This window comes from Monodelphis domestica, chromosome 1 (genome assembly GCF_027887165.1).
Source record: "Monodelphis domestica isolate mMonDom1 chromosome 1, mMonDom1.pri, whole genome shotgun sequence".
NCBI classification, from domain to species: Eukaryota; Metazoa; Chordata; class Mammalia; order Didelphimorphia; family Didelphidae; genus Monodelphis; species Monodelphis domestica.
The window spans coordinates 362,384,953-362,401,893 of NC_077227.1; the positions used below are offsets into that span (position 1 = coordinate 362,384,953).

Sequence of the window (16,941 nt, forward strand, 5' to 3'; positions counted from 1 at the left end):
ATTAATATTTCACTATGTCTAGATTTTAGGCACTAACTTTTAGGTTAATAAGTGGGATACAGTTATACAGATAGGTCAGGTGAGTAACAAAATAGAACAGGCATGTAGCAACTGTGACTTGGGCTGGAAATGGAATTTTTCATCACCTCTGTCCTGGGGAGAAATATCCAGCCCAGAGGAGAGTGAAGATGTACTAGTGAGCATTGTTTCTTACTCTTGCTTCATGCTGCACCTTCAGTAAACCAAAACAAGACTTCTTGGGTTGTGTATGTATACTGCTTCCTGGCCTTGGTGTGTATGTAGCCTTCTCTTCTGTTAATATCTTCCTACTACTCCTGGTGTTTGGCTTATCCACTGTTCTGCTCACTTCTTTTTTTTTGCCCATTTGAATTAATTTATTTAGTCAATTTAAAACATTATTCCTTGGTTACAATAATCACATTATTTCCCTCCTTCCCCTCCACCCACCCTTCCCGCAGCCAATGCCCAATTTCATTGGGTATTACATGTGTCCTTGATCAGAACCTATTTCCATGTTGTTGTTTGCACTAGAATGTTCATTTAGAGTCTATATCCCCAACCAATATCCCTTCAATCCATGTATTCAAGCAGTTGTTTTTCTTCGGTGTTTTTACTCCCACAGTGTTTCCTCTGGATGTGGATAGTGGTTTTTCTTATGGATTCCTCCAAGTTGTTCAGGGTCATTACATTGCCACTAATGGAGAAGTCTATTACCTTCGATTGTACCACAATGTATCAGTCTCTGTGTACAATGTTCTCCTGGTTCTGCTCCTTTTGCTCTGCATCAATTCCTGGAGATCCCATGGAATTCCTCCAGCTTATTATTCCTTTTAGCACAATAGTATTCCATCACCAACATATACCATAATTTGTTCAGCCATTCCCCAATTGATGGGCATCCCCTCATTTTCCAATTTTTTGCCACCACAAAGAGTGCAGCTATGAATATTTTTGTACATGTCTTTTTCCTTATTATTTCTTTGGGGTACAAACCCAGCAGTGTTATGGCTGGATCAAAGGGCAGACCGTCTTTTATCGCCCTTTGGGCATAGTTCCAAATTGCCCTCCAGAATGGTTGGATCAATTCACAACTCCACCAGCAATGAATTAATGTCCCGACTTTGCCACATCCCCTCCAGCATTCATTACTTTCCACTGCTATCATGTTAGCCAATCTGCTAGGTGTGAGGTGATACCTCAGAGTTGTTTTGATTTGCATTTCTCTGATTATAAGAGATATAGAACACTTTTTCATGTGCTTATTAATAGTTTTGATTTCTTTAATTGAAAATTGCCTATTTATGTCCCTTGTCCATTTATCAATTGGAGAATGGCTTGACTTTTTTGTACAATTGATTTAGCTCTTTATAAATTTGAGTAATTAGAACTTTGTGAGAGGTTTCTGTAATGAAGATTGTTTCCCAATTTGTTGCTTACTTTCTAATTTTGGATGCATTAAATTTGTTTGTACAAAAACTTTTTAATTTTATTTTTAATCAATCCCCCTAGTTCCCACCTTTATTTTACTTCCCTTTCTACCCCCTTCCCTTCTTATTCCCCCCCTTATTTTTCCTGTAGTCTTTCTAAAACTCCCTCCCTTGTACTGCTTCCCTCCCCACCAGTCCATTTGTTACCCTTCTACTACCCTATAGGGCACAAATCTATTCTCTGCCCCCAATGGATTGGATTGTTCTTCCCTCTTTGGGTAAATTTCAGTGCACATAAAAGTTAAGTATTTCCTATCTCCAACCTCTTTACCCTTCCAGTGTATTGATGTTCTCCCCCCTCCCACCATGAGCTTCTTTGTGACATATAAATTTACCCCCATTTGTTTCTTTTCCCATTTCTTTTAGTATTAATCTCTTTTTTTAGCTCTAGTTGTGTGTATATATACATATATATACATGTATATATATTTATGCATGCATATATCTATATACCTATTTATCCTATACAGTGTGTCACTGTTCCCTCTATGTGTAATTCTTCTAGCTGCCCAGGTGATAACAGTTTTTAAGAGTTACCAATGACCTCTTTTCTTATAGGGATACATAATATTTTAACTTATTGAGTCTCTTAAAAAAAAAAAGGTAGGGGGTTGTTTGTTTTGTTTTGTTTTTCTTTTTCCCCTCTTTTTTTAATTACCTTTTGATGATTCTCTTGAGTTCTGTGCTTGAGCATCAAATTTTCTGTTCAGGTCTGGTCTTTCCTTTACAAATTCTTGGAATTCTTCTATTTTGTTGAATGACCATACTTTCCTCTGTAAGAACATAGTCAGTTTTGCTGGGTAGTTGATTCTTGGTTGTAGACCTAGTTCCCTTGCTTTCCGGAATATCATATTCCATGCGTTTCGGTCCTTCAGTGTGGATGCAGCCAGATCCTGCATTATTCTCACTGTGGTTCCATGGTATCCGAATGACTTCTTCTTAGCAGCTTGTAATATCTTTTCTTTGGTCAGATAGTTCTTTAATTTGGCTATAACATTCCTAGGTGTTGTCAGGAGGTGATCTGTGGATTCTTTCAATCTCCACTTTTCCCTCTTGTTCTAGAATATCGAGGCAGTTTTCTTGAATAATTTCCTGTAGTATTATGTCCAGGCTTTTTCTTTTGTCTTCTGGTAGACCAGTGATTCTTAAATTGTCTCTCCTTGAACGATTTTCTAAATCCTCTTGTTTTGTGAATGAGATGCTTCATATTTTCCTCAATTTTTTCATTCTTTTGGTTTTGTTTTATAGTGTCCTGCTGCCTTGTGAGGTCACTTAATTCTAGTTGTTGTATTCTGGTTTTTAAACACTGGATTTCATCCCTGGCTTTTTCATCATCCTTCTCCTTCTGGTCTGATTTTCTTTGGAGGTCATCTTTCATCCTCTTTACCTCATCTCTCATCTCCTTTGCCTCATCTTTCATCTCCTTTGCCTCATTTTCCAGCTGGTTGATTTTGGTTTTCAAGACACTTTTTTCTGTTTCCAGATAACTTATCTTAGTTTTTTTTCCTAATTATACTTTTTATTTTTTTTTATTTTTATTTGGTCATTTCCAAACATTATTCATTGGAAACAAAGATCATTTTCTTTTCTTCCCTCCCCCCCTCCCACCACCTCTCCCATAGCCCACGTGCAATTCCACTGGGTATCACATGTGTTCTTGATTCAAACCCATTTCCATGTTGTTGGTATTTGCATTAGAGTGTTCATTTAGAGTCTCTCCTCAGTCATATCCCCTCCACCCCTCTAGTCAAGCAGTTGCTTTTCATCAGTGATTTTACTCCCACAGTTTATCTTCTGCTTGTGGATAGTGTTTTTTAGATCCCTGCAGATTGTTCAGGGACATTGCATTGCCACTAATGGAGAAGTCCATTACCTTCGATTGTACCACAATGTATCAGTCTCTGTGTACAATGTTTTCCTGGTTCTGCTTCTTTCGCTCTGCATCACTTCCTAGAGGTTGTTCCAGTCTCCATGGAATTCCTCCACTTTATTATTCCTTTGAGCACAATAGTATTCCATCACCAACATATACCATAATTTGTTCAGCCATTCCCCAATTGAAGGGCATCCTCTCATTTTCCAATTTTTGGTCACCACAAAGAGCGCAGCTATGAATATTCTTGTACAAGTCTTTTTCTCCATTATCTCTTTGGGGTACAAGCCCAGTAGTGCTATGGCTGGATCAAAGAGCAGACATTCTTTTATCACCCTTTGGGCATAGTTCCAAATTGCCCTCCAGAATGGTTGGATTAATTCACAACTCCACCAGCAATGAATTAGTGTCCCTACTTTGCCACATCCCCTCCAGCATTCATTAATTTCCATAGCTGTTATGTTAGCCAATCTGCTAGGTGTGAGGTGATACCTCAGAGTTGTTTTGGTTTGCATCTCTCTGATTATAAGAAATGTAGAACACTTTTTCATGTGCTTATTAATAGTTTTGATTTCTTTGGCTGAGAACTGCCTGTTCATGTCCCTTGCCCATTTATCAATTGGAAAATGGCTTGTTTTTTTGTACAATTGATTTAGCTCTTTGTAAATTTGAGTAATTAAACCTTTGTCAGAGGTTTTTATGAAGATTGTTTCCCAATTTGTTGCTACCCTTCTGATTTTAGTTACATTGGTTTTATTTGTACAAAAACTTTTTAATTTGATGTAGTCAAAATTATTTTTTTTACATTTTGTGACTCTTTCTAAGTCTTGCTTGGTTTTAAAATCTTTCCCTTCCCAAAGGTCTGACATGTATACTATTCTGTGTTCACCTAATTTACTTATAGTTTCCTTCTTTATGTTCAAGTCATTCACCCATTCTTAATTTATCTTGGTGTGGGGTGTGAGGTGTTGATCCAAACCTAATCTCTCCCACACTGTCTTCCAATTTTCCCAGCAGTTTTTATCAAATAATGGATTTTTGTCCCAAAAGCTGGGGCCTTTGGGTTTGTCATAAACTGTCTTACTGAGATCATTTACGCCAAGTCTATTCCACTGATCCTCCTTTCTGTCTCTTAGCCAGTACCAAATTGTTTTGATAACCACTGCTTTATAGTATAGTTTGAGATCTGGTACTGCAAGTCCTCCTTCCTTTGCATTTTTTTTTCATGATTTCCCTGGATATTCTTGATCTTTTGTTCTTCCAAATGAACTTAGTTATGATTTTTTCTAATTCAGTAAAAAGTTTTTTAAGGTAGTTCAATGGGTATGGCACTAAATAAGTAAATTAATTTGGGTAGGATTGTCATTTTTATTATGTTAGCTCGTCCCACCCATGAGCAATCAATGTTTTTCCAATTGTTTAGATCTAGTTTTAGCTGTGTGGAAAGTGTTTTGTAATTGAGTTCATATAGTTCCTGTGTTTGTCTCGGCAGATAGATTCCTAAGTATTTTATATTGTTTAGGGTGATTTTGAATGGTATTTCGATTTCTAATTCTTGCTGCTGAATTTATCTTAGTTTTTAAGTTCTTTTCCCAACTGTCTTCAGCCTCTCTTAATTGTGTTTTGAATTGCATTTTGAGTTCTTCCAAATCCTGTTTCCAATTCGCTGGAGTTTCTGATTTATCGTTTGCTGTTCCATTTGCTGAATAGAAGTTGTCTATTATAATTTCTTTCTTCTTTTTCTGTTGTTTGCTCATATTTACCCCTTCTTTGCTTCCCATATTTGTTTGTGCTCTTGCTCCTCTCATTTTTTTGGTTTTGGGGGCTTCTGTCAGTCTCCTCTCTTGGAGCTTTGGCAGAAGATCTCTCAGTGCAATCTGTGGGGGAGGGTTGTTGGAGTTTGAGCTTCCCTGTCCTCTGGAGGCTTTTGATTGGATTAAAGTCCAGTGGTCAGTGAGAGATGGATGTTGGAGCCTGGACTTCCCTGAGTTCTGAAGACTTTTGATGGGATTAAGTTCAGCTGGGTTGGGCTGGGTGTGCTCTGAGGCCAAAGCCTCCTAGAGGGCTGGAGCAATATGGAGGATTTCCACAGCGCTGACCAGGCTGCTAGCTCTGCGCTCCCTCTCCAGCTCCTTCCTCACCATCTGTGTTTGACGATCTGAGCTTGGCACAACCCTGCCCACAAGGTACACCCTCCAGACCAGTGCCTTTGCCCACCCAGAGGTTCCCCTGCTGCTGGAGGCTTAGCGCTCTAGGTTGGGGGGGGGGGGGTCCTGGGATCTTCCTTCTGCCTTCCCCTTAAACCCAAGTGTTCTTGGATTCCGGCTTGGGGGAGAGGGGCATTCCTTTTGAACTGAGTCCAGCAGGAGGGTTCCTTGGCTCTGTCTTGTTGTTAGGTTTGATTTTTAGTCCCCTAGGAGCATTCAGTTTGTGATCGGTAAGGAAGGGTATTCAGAGGTCTGAACTTCTGCTACTTCTAGGCCGCCATCTTGACTCTCCTGCTCACTTCTTCTGCCTAAAATAACATGTAATGAATGCACTGAGATTGTTGAGATTTTCTTTTCTCAATGCTTCCATCTCCTGTGACTCTACCTATGTATGGTTGCTCTGCTGAGGTGTTTGAATTTGCTCTTGACCCTGCCCTTCTATCATTAACCATTTGAATCACCCATGCGTGGGGTAGCAGAGTACTATTTTGAATGAATTCTAATTCTGTAAGATTCATAGAAGTAATAGTAACTAGTTATTTGAACCAAATGAATATTGTTGAGACTAAATAATATAAATTATTTACAGATAGATAGACTGTATGTCCTTGCTTCTCTATTCTGGAAAGTCTGGAGTATCTGGGCCTTCAGCAAAAATGAATTGATATCATTATATACCTGCTTTAAAAATTACCTTCTATCACAAATGACTGTATCAAGCTGAAGTCATTCTGGTTTTCATTTTCAGTTTGCCCTCAGTCCTATCTTCTAAAGTCTTAACAATTTAATGCCTTACCCTAATTATAGAGTTAAACCTCTACCTCTAGCAGTCACATAGGTCCATACATAAGCTGTCTCTTTTTTTTTTCTTCTTCTTCTTAGCTCCTCTGCCCTGGAGTCACTAACTGCTCATGGAAAGACTGATTCCACACTCCTTTCTTTTCCAGTAGCTAAATGTGAATCTGTATTAGTTGTCAAGTTCATTTTCTCAGGGCTGGGCCATCTCTTTGCTTGCAGAAAATCCAAAATTGACTACATGGCTAAGACTTGTGTTTCATGAGAGGAAGTGCAGTGTCAGGATCTAATTTTAAGTTGTTCATTCCTTCTAATTAGAGGAAAAGGAAACCCCAAAGTAGTTGTTATATTGTATACAAAACAGCAGTGATGTTAAGGTGATGAAAACAATTGGTGTTTCTCTTATGTCTCTATCTCAGCTGACTTGCAAAATAAAGAATTTCAAATTTAAGCTGCTGCACTCTGAACTATGAAATAGTGCATGATGTATCTGCTGAGATACTGGCATATTTGACTGGTGGAACTTATAACATTACTGAAAGGCACAGAAATTAACATATATCAGTTTAATTCATTGATTTAAAAAAAAATGGCAAACAGACTTGTAATGACTGAAAATGCCTGTCTAGCGATACAAGTAACACTGGGCTACCCTTGGGATTTCAAAAGGAAAAATAATATCTTTTGTCTTGTGAAATCCCTAAAGGTTAAATATCTGGGTGCTGAGTGATCAAACTGCAAGCAGAAATAAGGACACTTGATTGTTTCCCAGATGGTGAGGCATAGAATTTGGCAATCAGATTTTTAAATATAACAGATTGAAGAATCTAGAAAGTTAACCTAGCTTGAGTACAAGGAAGTTGGATTAAGCCCATGGCACCCAGGAAAACTCTGAACAGGAAACAAAAGTCGGTGGGGGTGGAGGAGGAATGGAGAAAGTGAAAGGAAAAGAAACTCTGACTGTGACTATGAGTGAGAGTATCCGTCCATGTCAGGGTTTGGAGTGGTTTTTGTTTTGTTTTTAGAATTGTCAAGTTACCAGTTCCTACTGAGATTATCTTCCATTGCCACTACTGTTATTCCTTCTTACCTATACTATAATAGTACTTCATAATTAAGCTCACCACCTCTAGTTTCATCCCTCTCCAATCACTCCTACATAGATTGCCTTCTAAGGCTGAACTCTGATCAAAAACTTGCACTGCTCCAGAACTTTACATCAATATTCATGGTGAAGTGTGTTCCAGAATTTCTAACAACATCTTTAATCTTTGCCTTCTTGTGATCTCCTCCATATACTCAGAATCTCAGTGATAAGACCATGGAAGCCATCTAGCCCAATCTTTAAATGATGCCCCACTACAATATATCCAATAAGCCTGCATTCAAAAACTACCAATGATAGGGAAATCGATACCTCCTTTGGCAGCACATTCTATTTTTGATGGTTCTAATTGTTTAGAAGTATAAGGGGCATCTGGGTGGATCAGTGGATTGAGATCCAGGCCTAGAAATGGGAGATGCTGGGTTCAAATGTGGCCTCAGACACTTCCTAGCTGTGTGACCCTGGGAAAGTCACAACTCTTATAGCCTACCCTTTGGAACTGATACTTAGTATTGATTCTAAGATATAAGGTAAGGATTTTTTAAAAAGAGATTCTGTCTATCTCATTATAGATCATGCCCATTGATTGCTCTAGTGCAAATATCAATAATATGGAAATAGGTCTTGACCAATGACACATGTAAAACCCAGTGGAATTGTGCATTGGCTACAGGAGGGGGCTTGGGGGAAGGAAGGGAAAGAGTGTGATTTTTGTAATCTTGGAAAAATACTCTAAATTAATTAAGTAAAATAAAACTTAAAAAAACAGATCATGCCCATTGCTCTTAGTCTGCCTTCTGGGATCAAGCAGAATGAGAATGATCCCTGTGTTCCCAATCCATATACTCTTCTGTAAGCAGAATGTCTCTAGTTCTTCTGAAAAGTCCCCTGATTATCGTAGTCACCCCCATCTAGATGTTCTCTATCTTCTTATTTTCACAGCCAGATAGTCTGACTAGGGCTAGTGTATGTCTTCCCTTGGATGCATACCTCTTAATGCAGTCTAAGATCTCATTAATATTTTTCCTTGCTACATCACACTATTGACTCATTTTGGGCTAACAACCCACAGTACTCTAAATTACAAATGGCTGTCTAGCCAAATATCACCCAATCCTTGTTTCTGAAATTATTTGAACCCAAATGAATTTTGTCTTACTAGATTTGAACTGCTATCATCAGATAACCTTCATCTGTATATTTGATAGGTGTGTCATATATGTCCTTAGTCTAATTGTTGATAAAAATATTGATTAGCTATCTGGTAGAATCCACTATAGCCTATCCTCCAAATTGACATCAACCCATTAAAAACTGTTTTTGGCATCTGATTTTTCTTAACCAGTTACAGATATACCAGAATCATGTGATATATACCACTCTATCTTATTCATTAGGATAGACTGATGAAATATGCTTTAGTAAACTCTAGATCAGAGTTATCAAACTAAAAATCATGTAGTGTAGCCCAAACCAGATTAAAATGTAATTGGGTTGGGGGAGTGCAATTAGGTGGCTCAGTGAATTGAGAGCAAGGGTCTAGAAACAGGAGGTCCTGGGTTCATATATGACCTCAAACACTTTCTAGCTGTGCCACCTTGGATAGGTCACTTAACCTCTATTACTTGCCATTACCATGCCTTGAAACTGATACTTAGTATCAATTCTAAGAGAAGGTAAGATTTGTTTTTTCGTGTAATTGGGAAATGTTTAACAAAATAAATAAAAATGCAACCTATTAATTTGTGGTTTTTCTAAGTCAATATGTAGCCAATAGCTATCCATTTCTATCTTAGTTTGACACTACTGGGCTAGGCGAACTAAGTATTGGTATCAGAGGACCAGTGAAGGCACATACATCCCTGCTCTTAGTATAGAAGCAGTTGACTAGGTGGTGAATGTTACATACACTGTCGGATATTGTTACTGTGTCAGTTGGTTGGGTTTAACTTTTCTTTGTTACAAGGTAGAGGAGAAGTGATTGGTTAGTGATTGGTAAACTATATCCACAGTTTTCTCCTGATCTGCTTATCTAATAATCCTGTCCAAAAAGAAATGAGATTAGTAAACCATGACCGATTCTCAATCAAAATATGCTGGTTCTGTGTAATCACAGTTTCACTTTCTAAAATGTTCATCAACCTTTCCATGAATATTTTCTATCATTTTACTAGGAATAGAAGTTAACAGACCTATGGTTTTGACTCCACTCTTTTCCCTTTAAAAAAAATAAGGACACTTTTTTCCTTCAGCCCCTGCCATTCCCTTAGGATATAGTCCATTCTAAAATGGTGGTTTTAACTCTTTGAGGGCAGTTAGGTTGTCTCTTACTATCTATCCCCCTGTCTGGAGTTTCATCTCAGAATTACAGAATCTGACAGCAAGAAGAAACTTTAGAGTCCAAATATTCAGACTAATTTCCTAGTAACCGTTTTTTTTTTCTCTTACAGTCCAAAGGTCATGTTCCTTTGCAGTTAAAGCAGAAGTAAAATAAGATTTCCCTCTTCCATTAGCTTCATCACATCAATCCCAACATAGCTCTTTTAAAACACCCTTTTTTATTCATCATCATCACTTGGTTCATTTTGAGCCTTAGCAATACTGAGTTGTTGGGGTTTTTTTGGTTGCTGCAGCCAGTAACTCCTCACATTTCCCCTCTATGCCTTTGTTCTTGTCCTTCCTGAAATCTAAAATGAATGGCTCTTCTTCCATTACCATCCCCTTTCTGCATTTCTTTTTTTTTTTAAGTCCTATTTATTTTTGAAAACCCAGCTCGTGCCACTTTGGCTTCCTTATTTTTACCGCTGACTCCACACTGAAGTGGGGGAAAAAATCTCCCTTTTCTTCGAACTCCCATTATTTCTTTATCTTGTATACTTAAAGCAGGTAGGTGGCATATTAGGTAAGTGAACTAAGACTTAAGGCAAGGAAATTCAAAGTTCTGCTCCTGCCTCACACATGTACTTTTGCAAACCTTAAAATGCTATGTAAATTCTAGTTATTTAGGTGTTGTTCTGTTATAGCTATTTGTATTTTTATGTTATCCCCCTTTTAGGTTATAATCTCCATGATGGCAAGGAATGTTTCTTTCATATACACTGTTCTGCATATAGTAGGCAAAAATGTATTGACTGAATTATACTCAGCTCCCAGAATTCTCCAATTTAGAGACTATTGTGGTATTCCCTACAGATGGGAGAAGCCTTGATGGATATAAATATATCCATCAAGACTCACCAGGAACCTGATCTCAGACACTTCCTAGCTCTCTGACTCTGGGCAAGTCACTTAACCCCATTTGCCTTAGCCCTTGCCCTTCTGTCTTATTGTTGTTTTCCTAAGGAAGTAAAGTTTAAAAAAAAAAACAAAGCAAAAACAGTAAACAGCAATATCTAACTCTTAACTAGGGATAATTGTACAAGATGTGGAATAAAAAAAAAAAAGGGAGGCAGACAGCATTTAAAGAGAAGCCATGAGAGTCTCAACAAAAGAGAATGTGCATAGGTACCCCATGGGAAGAAGTCAGCCATCTGTAGGAAGTATAAAGGATCAGGCAAAGTCAAAATAATATGCTCCATTTATATCAAGCCATATTTGAACATTTCTTCTGTTTCCTTATAACTACTTTCTACTGCATGTTTTATTTTTTTTTAATTTTAAAATGTAAATTTTATAAAGGGAAAACATTGACTCACTTTATAATGTTACAATAAAAGCAATAAAATATTTTATCTTAATTTTACACTAATCACAGTGGGCAGCTTCAAGGTTTATAAAATATTTTACAAACATTCTCATACATGCTTTATAAAAGTTCTTTGGTGCAGTATTATTGCTTAATATAAAACCATTGCTAAGCTAACTAATAAAAATGATTCATCCTTTATACACAAAAATCAATGGGCCTATGGGTAGAATTATTTTTCTGGTCATGTGAGGTTGTGCCTATTTGGACCTACCCTAACCCAGGTGTCTGAAAGATCAGTGGCACTCTTTTGTCAGATAAACCTAGGCCAAAATGGTTCCCACAGGAATTGAACCTATGTTTCCTTAGAATGTGTTGAACAGCTGAGTGCTCCTATATTGATTTGGCTTAGTTAGGTAAAATATTATTGTCTCAGAATGTATTCATGCATTTGGATGCTCTCTTCTCAATCCCTTCAGCTAATAATATACAGTCACTGATCTTAGCTATTCTTTTCTTTTTCTTTTTTAAACCTTTACCTTCTGTCTTAGAATCAGTATTGTGTATTGGTTCCAATGCAGAAGAGTGGTACGGACTAGGCAGTGAGGGTTAAGTGACTTGCCCAGGGTGACACAGCTAGGAAGTGTCTGAGACCATATTTGGACACAGGCCCCTAGGCCTGGCTCTCAATCCACTGAGCTAGCTGTCCCATATTGGTTATTTTCAAAGGAAGGTGTTTACATAGGCAACCGACCATTTATTCCAAATCCAAATGGTTCCAAAGATTTTTAATACTCCTCTTTGCTTTATGGGTAATATCTGAACCTTTGTATGGCAAAGCAATAATACTGAGTGCTTGCTTTGAATAAGTACTAGTAGAAGGTCATAATACAAAGATAAGTATATTGTCTCGCTCCTTTCCTAGAAAATAAAATCTAGGTTCTCCAGAGGCTCTTCTTGTCTTGTTCTTTGTCCCACCCCTATCAGTTCAGCTTAATGAGGAATTGCAGAAAAGAGGTTGGACCAAGTTGAGGTTGAATTTGAGTTCAATAGAGGAATAGAATTTTTTGAGTGACAGGCAGAACAATCAGAATTGGGGTACTCAGTTCTTAATATTGGAAATATGAGACTCAGTAACTGCCCCATCAGAAATGATAACCCCTAACCTACACTACAGACAACAGATTTTTTTTTTCTCCCCACCCAGTCCAAGTGTTCATTGATTACTTATGGCCTGTTTAGACAAAAAATTGTAAACCTCATAGAGGAGCTGTCAGGATTCTTCTGTTTCTGACTGAGAGAACATTTCTAGAGTAGGATACAGAATTGAAATGATTGATTACATGGCTGAGACAGCAACTTCCTCTTATTTTGGCCTTAACAGAAGAGTTGAGTTGGAAACTATTGGAATTTATCATCAGGTCTTTCATTAATAGACATTTCTTTGCCAGAAGAAGAAAGCCAACCTAAAGCTATCTTTGCATTTTGTCATTAGGTTGCAGTATAAGGTAACTTAGCTTCTCCCTTTCTCTCATCCCTTCCCTTACTTATCAGTTGTTTTTTGTTTGTTTTGCTCTTCAGGTAAATTAAAAGATCTTGGAAACTTGGTTCTCCGGCCTTTTGGACTATCCACAGAAAACTTCCAGATCAAGCAAGAGTCCTCAACTGGTTCCTACTCTATTAATTTTGTTCAAAATCCAAATAACAACAACAGATAACATAAGATAACCATAGTAACTCCTTTAAAAGTTGGCTTGGAAGTTGTGTGCAGCTTGTATTTAACAAGGGAAAAGGCATTGTCAACGTTTAACTTATAAAAGCATCTACCTAAAGGAAAAAGCTTTCGAAAAGAGCACAGTACTTCTTTTTCCCTCTTGTTTTACTGTCAGAGTGAAATATATTTACTGATGCAATGGGCCTAATTTCATCTCCATTTTATAGTATACAGCTACTACCCTTGGTGCCCTCTGCACATCATTTGTCCTTTTCCCTTAGGAAGCCTGTAAGGCAGGGCTGACTTCTGAGCAGCACAAAGCCGTTTGCTCTTGTTCAATCCCAGGAAACAGCAACTTGTATCAGCCAGGCCTATCTAAAGAGTGGAAGTGATTGGTTTCCCATCCTCCCTCCCCTCCACCATTTTCTCTCCAAATACACTGCCAAAGCTCTTGTGATCTCCAATATTTTATTATTTTCCCTTGTGGTAATAAAGGCTTTCTGTGACTTATCTGAATTGGCTGTGAATGTTTTGCCCAAATAGACAAAGGCAGTCAAGTATTTCTAAGATTTTTAGAGTAGCCTTGTTTTTAAAAAGAGGGCCAGGGACCCTCCCTCCTTTCTATATGGATACTGTATAGGAAATTCTTGGTGTAAAGCAAATTGCGCATGTACTGTCAGATATGATCATTTAGTTTGCTGAACTAGTGAAATGGGTCACTGGATAGGGAAGGACTGAGGAGAGATATATTTGGAAGTAAAGACAATGTAAAAAAGAAGACAAAAATAAAAATAGGGCCAGTACTAATAAGTTTAATACAATATAGCAACAAACATTTAAGTATCATAGATCTGTTCATATTAAATTCCTACCTGAAGATTTCTTTGAAAATATTAATGCACTCAAATTTTCAGATTCACAGTGTTCTCTGTTGCATGGTGAAAAAGCCCCAGGATTGTCTTTGCCAAAATCCAGAGCTTCCAGATCAAAGAAAAATATTGCAAACCTCTTGGCGGGGGAGGGGGGGGGGAAGCAGTTCAAGGAATAGCTAGGAAGTTCGGTGAATAGAAAGCTAGAGATGAAAGGTCCTGGATTCAAATCTAATCTCAGATACTTCCTAGATGTGTGTCTCAGGGCAAGTCACTTAACCCCAATTACCTAGCACTTGCTACTCTTCCACCTTGGAACCAATGCTTAGTATTGATTCTAAGACCAAAGGTTAGGACTTTAAAAAAATAGTTCAAATACAGTCAATAGCAGATACAATTTGGCAGCATCTTCCACAAATCAGAGATCTAGGAATGCAATATTCAAAAAGGCAGAAGATAAAGACTTTCCCTCATGGGGTGTTCCAGGGTAAACCTTTCATGGAATAGAGGACTTTCAAGCATTTCTCATGAAAATTAACATTATATTATGCTTTAAGATTTGCAACGCACTTTATAAATAGCTCATTTTAGTCTCACCTCAAAGATCATCAAGATTATTATCCCTATTCCACCCCTGGTCACACAGTAAGAATGTGAGGCTGAATTTGAACTCAATGGAAACAAGCTTTTCAGTTAAAAGAGAAGCTAATTTATTCAAGGTAATTTATCCAGGGTATTCAGGAGTCTCTTCACTATATACTATGCTGCTTCTCAGTGAGGTAATAACCAACAATTTCTCCCAAATATTTAAACATCTTTGTCATTTGTATGAATTTGGAGAATAGGGAAAGGGGGAGTACAACCAGAGACCTAAAGATACCATAGTTTTCAGAATTCTTTTATCAGCTTTTTGGGTCTTAACACATGACTTAAACATCTTTGCCAAAAATAATACATTTCCACCACCCCTCTCAACATTTCTAGATGATCAGAAAACCAGTATACTCTTCCCTTGATCTTGTGACACCCTGCAATGTGAGTAAAATGTCAGCCTTAGCAGTTTGAGATTGTTAAGAAGTAATGAAATACAATGGCATACTTCAGTCCCATACTGGCCAGCAGGTGTAAAAATTAAATTTAGTCTCTAGTTATAGAAATATTCTATTTTTAAAGGTTTATTAATGATTACTAGAAATCAAGGCTACAAAATAATAAACCACGTGCCTAGGGCTGATTAGCCCAAAGCTTACCTACTACATCTTGGGGAATTGAAGAGCGAGAGCATAGAAGAGCTTGAGGTAGGAGTTACTGCCAGTTTAAATACTAATTGTGATCTCGCCCAGATGGGGACTTAGGTGAGATTATTGGGATTTCTGGGAAGTTCCAAGGACTTTCGAGGAGTGAAGTCTAGGGTTCAAAATCTCCATTTTACACGGACCAATTGTTTGCTTCACTGAATATGTTTCTCAGAATAATCCTGAATAAAGCATATGACCACAGAAATGTAGCTGAGCCCTCTCAATCAGATCAATTGTCAATAAACATTTATTAAGCACCTACTATATTTTAGTCATTGTGCTTAAGCAAAGGGTATACAAATGCAAAATTAAAAAAAAAGTTCCTGCCTCCAAGGAGTTTATAATCTAAAAGGGGGAAGACAATTGTAGCAGTCCACCCCTAGCTATGGGCAAGGGAAACAGTATGTACAGAGTGGCTTAGAAGAGAGCATGCTCAGTCTTGCGCATGGCTGGGAAAGCCTCTGACCCTTGACCCTAGCTTACTCCAGGTTAGGCAGGAAAACAGGTTTCTTTGTGTTCACCTGGCTAAGAGAAACCACACCTATACCTTGTCATTAACCAATGATAATCATCCCTATGTATTGTGTCATATCAAAGAGATTAAATACCGGGCCACAGCAAGCTCCATCTCTCTCTTCCTCACTTGGATCTCAGCTCTCACTGATGCCTGTCCTTGCTGGAGCTTGGCCTCTGGCCAAGCTCCATCTTTGATTCCTTTCCTGATCTACCTCTCCCACCTGGGACCTGGCCTTCGGCCAGGCACTTTCTTTTCTCTATCATGTCTCCGACCTGTGTGGTATTAAATTTGGGTTACTGGACAGGTACAAGCCTTCTGAGTAGTCCACTGATTGGAGTTTTTGCTGTGGCTCCTTGATAATTAATAAGGCCTGGATTTCTGACTCATTCCTGCCACCTCATATCTCTAATTTGGCTCCACCACCCCCCTCGCGGCATATAGAACTTCTATCTTTCCTCTATCTTCCTATCTTGAGGCTTCTTGCGGGTTCGAGGAAGCTTCAACAATACACAAATGGAAGCTGAAAAACAAAAGGTGAAGGGTATTAGTGAAGAAACCACAGAAATCTAAAATGATTCTTGTAGTCAGTTAGGAAACAAAGTGACCTCCCAGTCTTTATATGGAAGAGTTTATGGCTTCACACTCCACTCAGGGACAGAGCATACTGATGAAGTAGGAGTAACAAGACTGATTGGCTCTCACAAGAGAACACGATTTCCCAATGGGGAGTGTATTGGAACATGGTGGATAAGTCAAAGAAGTCTAAAATGAGGCCACCACAGAAGTCAAAGGTCATCTTGCATCACATGCTTTGGTACACACAACTACCAAAAATATGACTATCATTTATGGCTGAAACAACTCACTTTCAATATAATAAATTCATCCATAAGTGACAAATTCCATCTGGATGCAGATTGTAGTTCTCCAAATAGGAGACCCAGAATTGGGAATGGGAACTCAGAAGGGAAATCTCAATTTAAATACTCTTAGAGTAACTAGAGAAGGCTCAGTTATACTCCGTTTCCTTTTATGAAGAGTAGGTACCCAGGATCTTTAGAAAAAAACAAAAATGAAATTGATGTGTAAGAAATTTTATAATATTCCACCACCTCCTTCTTAGATATCCCTAACCATAGGAGAACTTCAGGCCTATTTGATGCATTTGTATAAGAAGTAAGCAGATTTCTATTTGGAAAAGTGCTTGGGACCACAGCATTTGAAGGAATGACAATTATTTCTGGAGCCTCCCTGGATTTGTACTTTTGAAAAGTACCTAAGGTTTACCTGAGGTAAGTGTTATTATTATCCACATTTTACAGATGGGAAAACTGAGATTAAGAACCGTGATATGATCTATGCCTGCTTAC

General features: G+C 38.1%; 1 protein-coding gene across 1 annotated transcript in view; it reads left to right on the forward strand.

Moving 5' to 3' along the window:
- The window catches only part of TTC1 (tetratricopeptide repeat domain 1), a 59,473-nt gene extending 46,076 nt beyond the window's left edge, over positions 1–13,397 (forward strand). The window contains exon 8 of the mRNA XM_001379827.3: positions 12,755–13,397. Within this exon, the coding sequence (XP_001379864.2) occupies positions 12,755–12,891 (137 nt within the window). The 3' untranslated portion in view covers positions 12,892–13,397. The remainder of the gene's footprint in view (positions 1–12,754) is intronic.
- Positions 13,398–16,941: the final 3,544 nt, after the last annotated feature.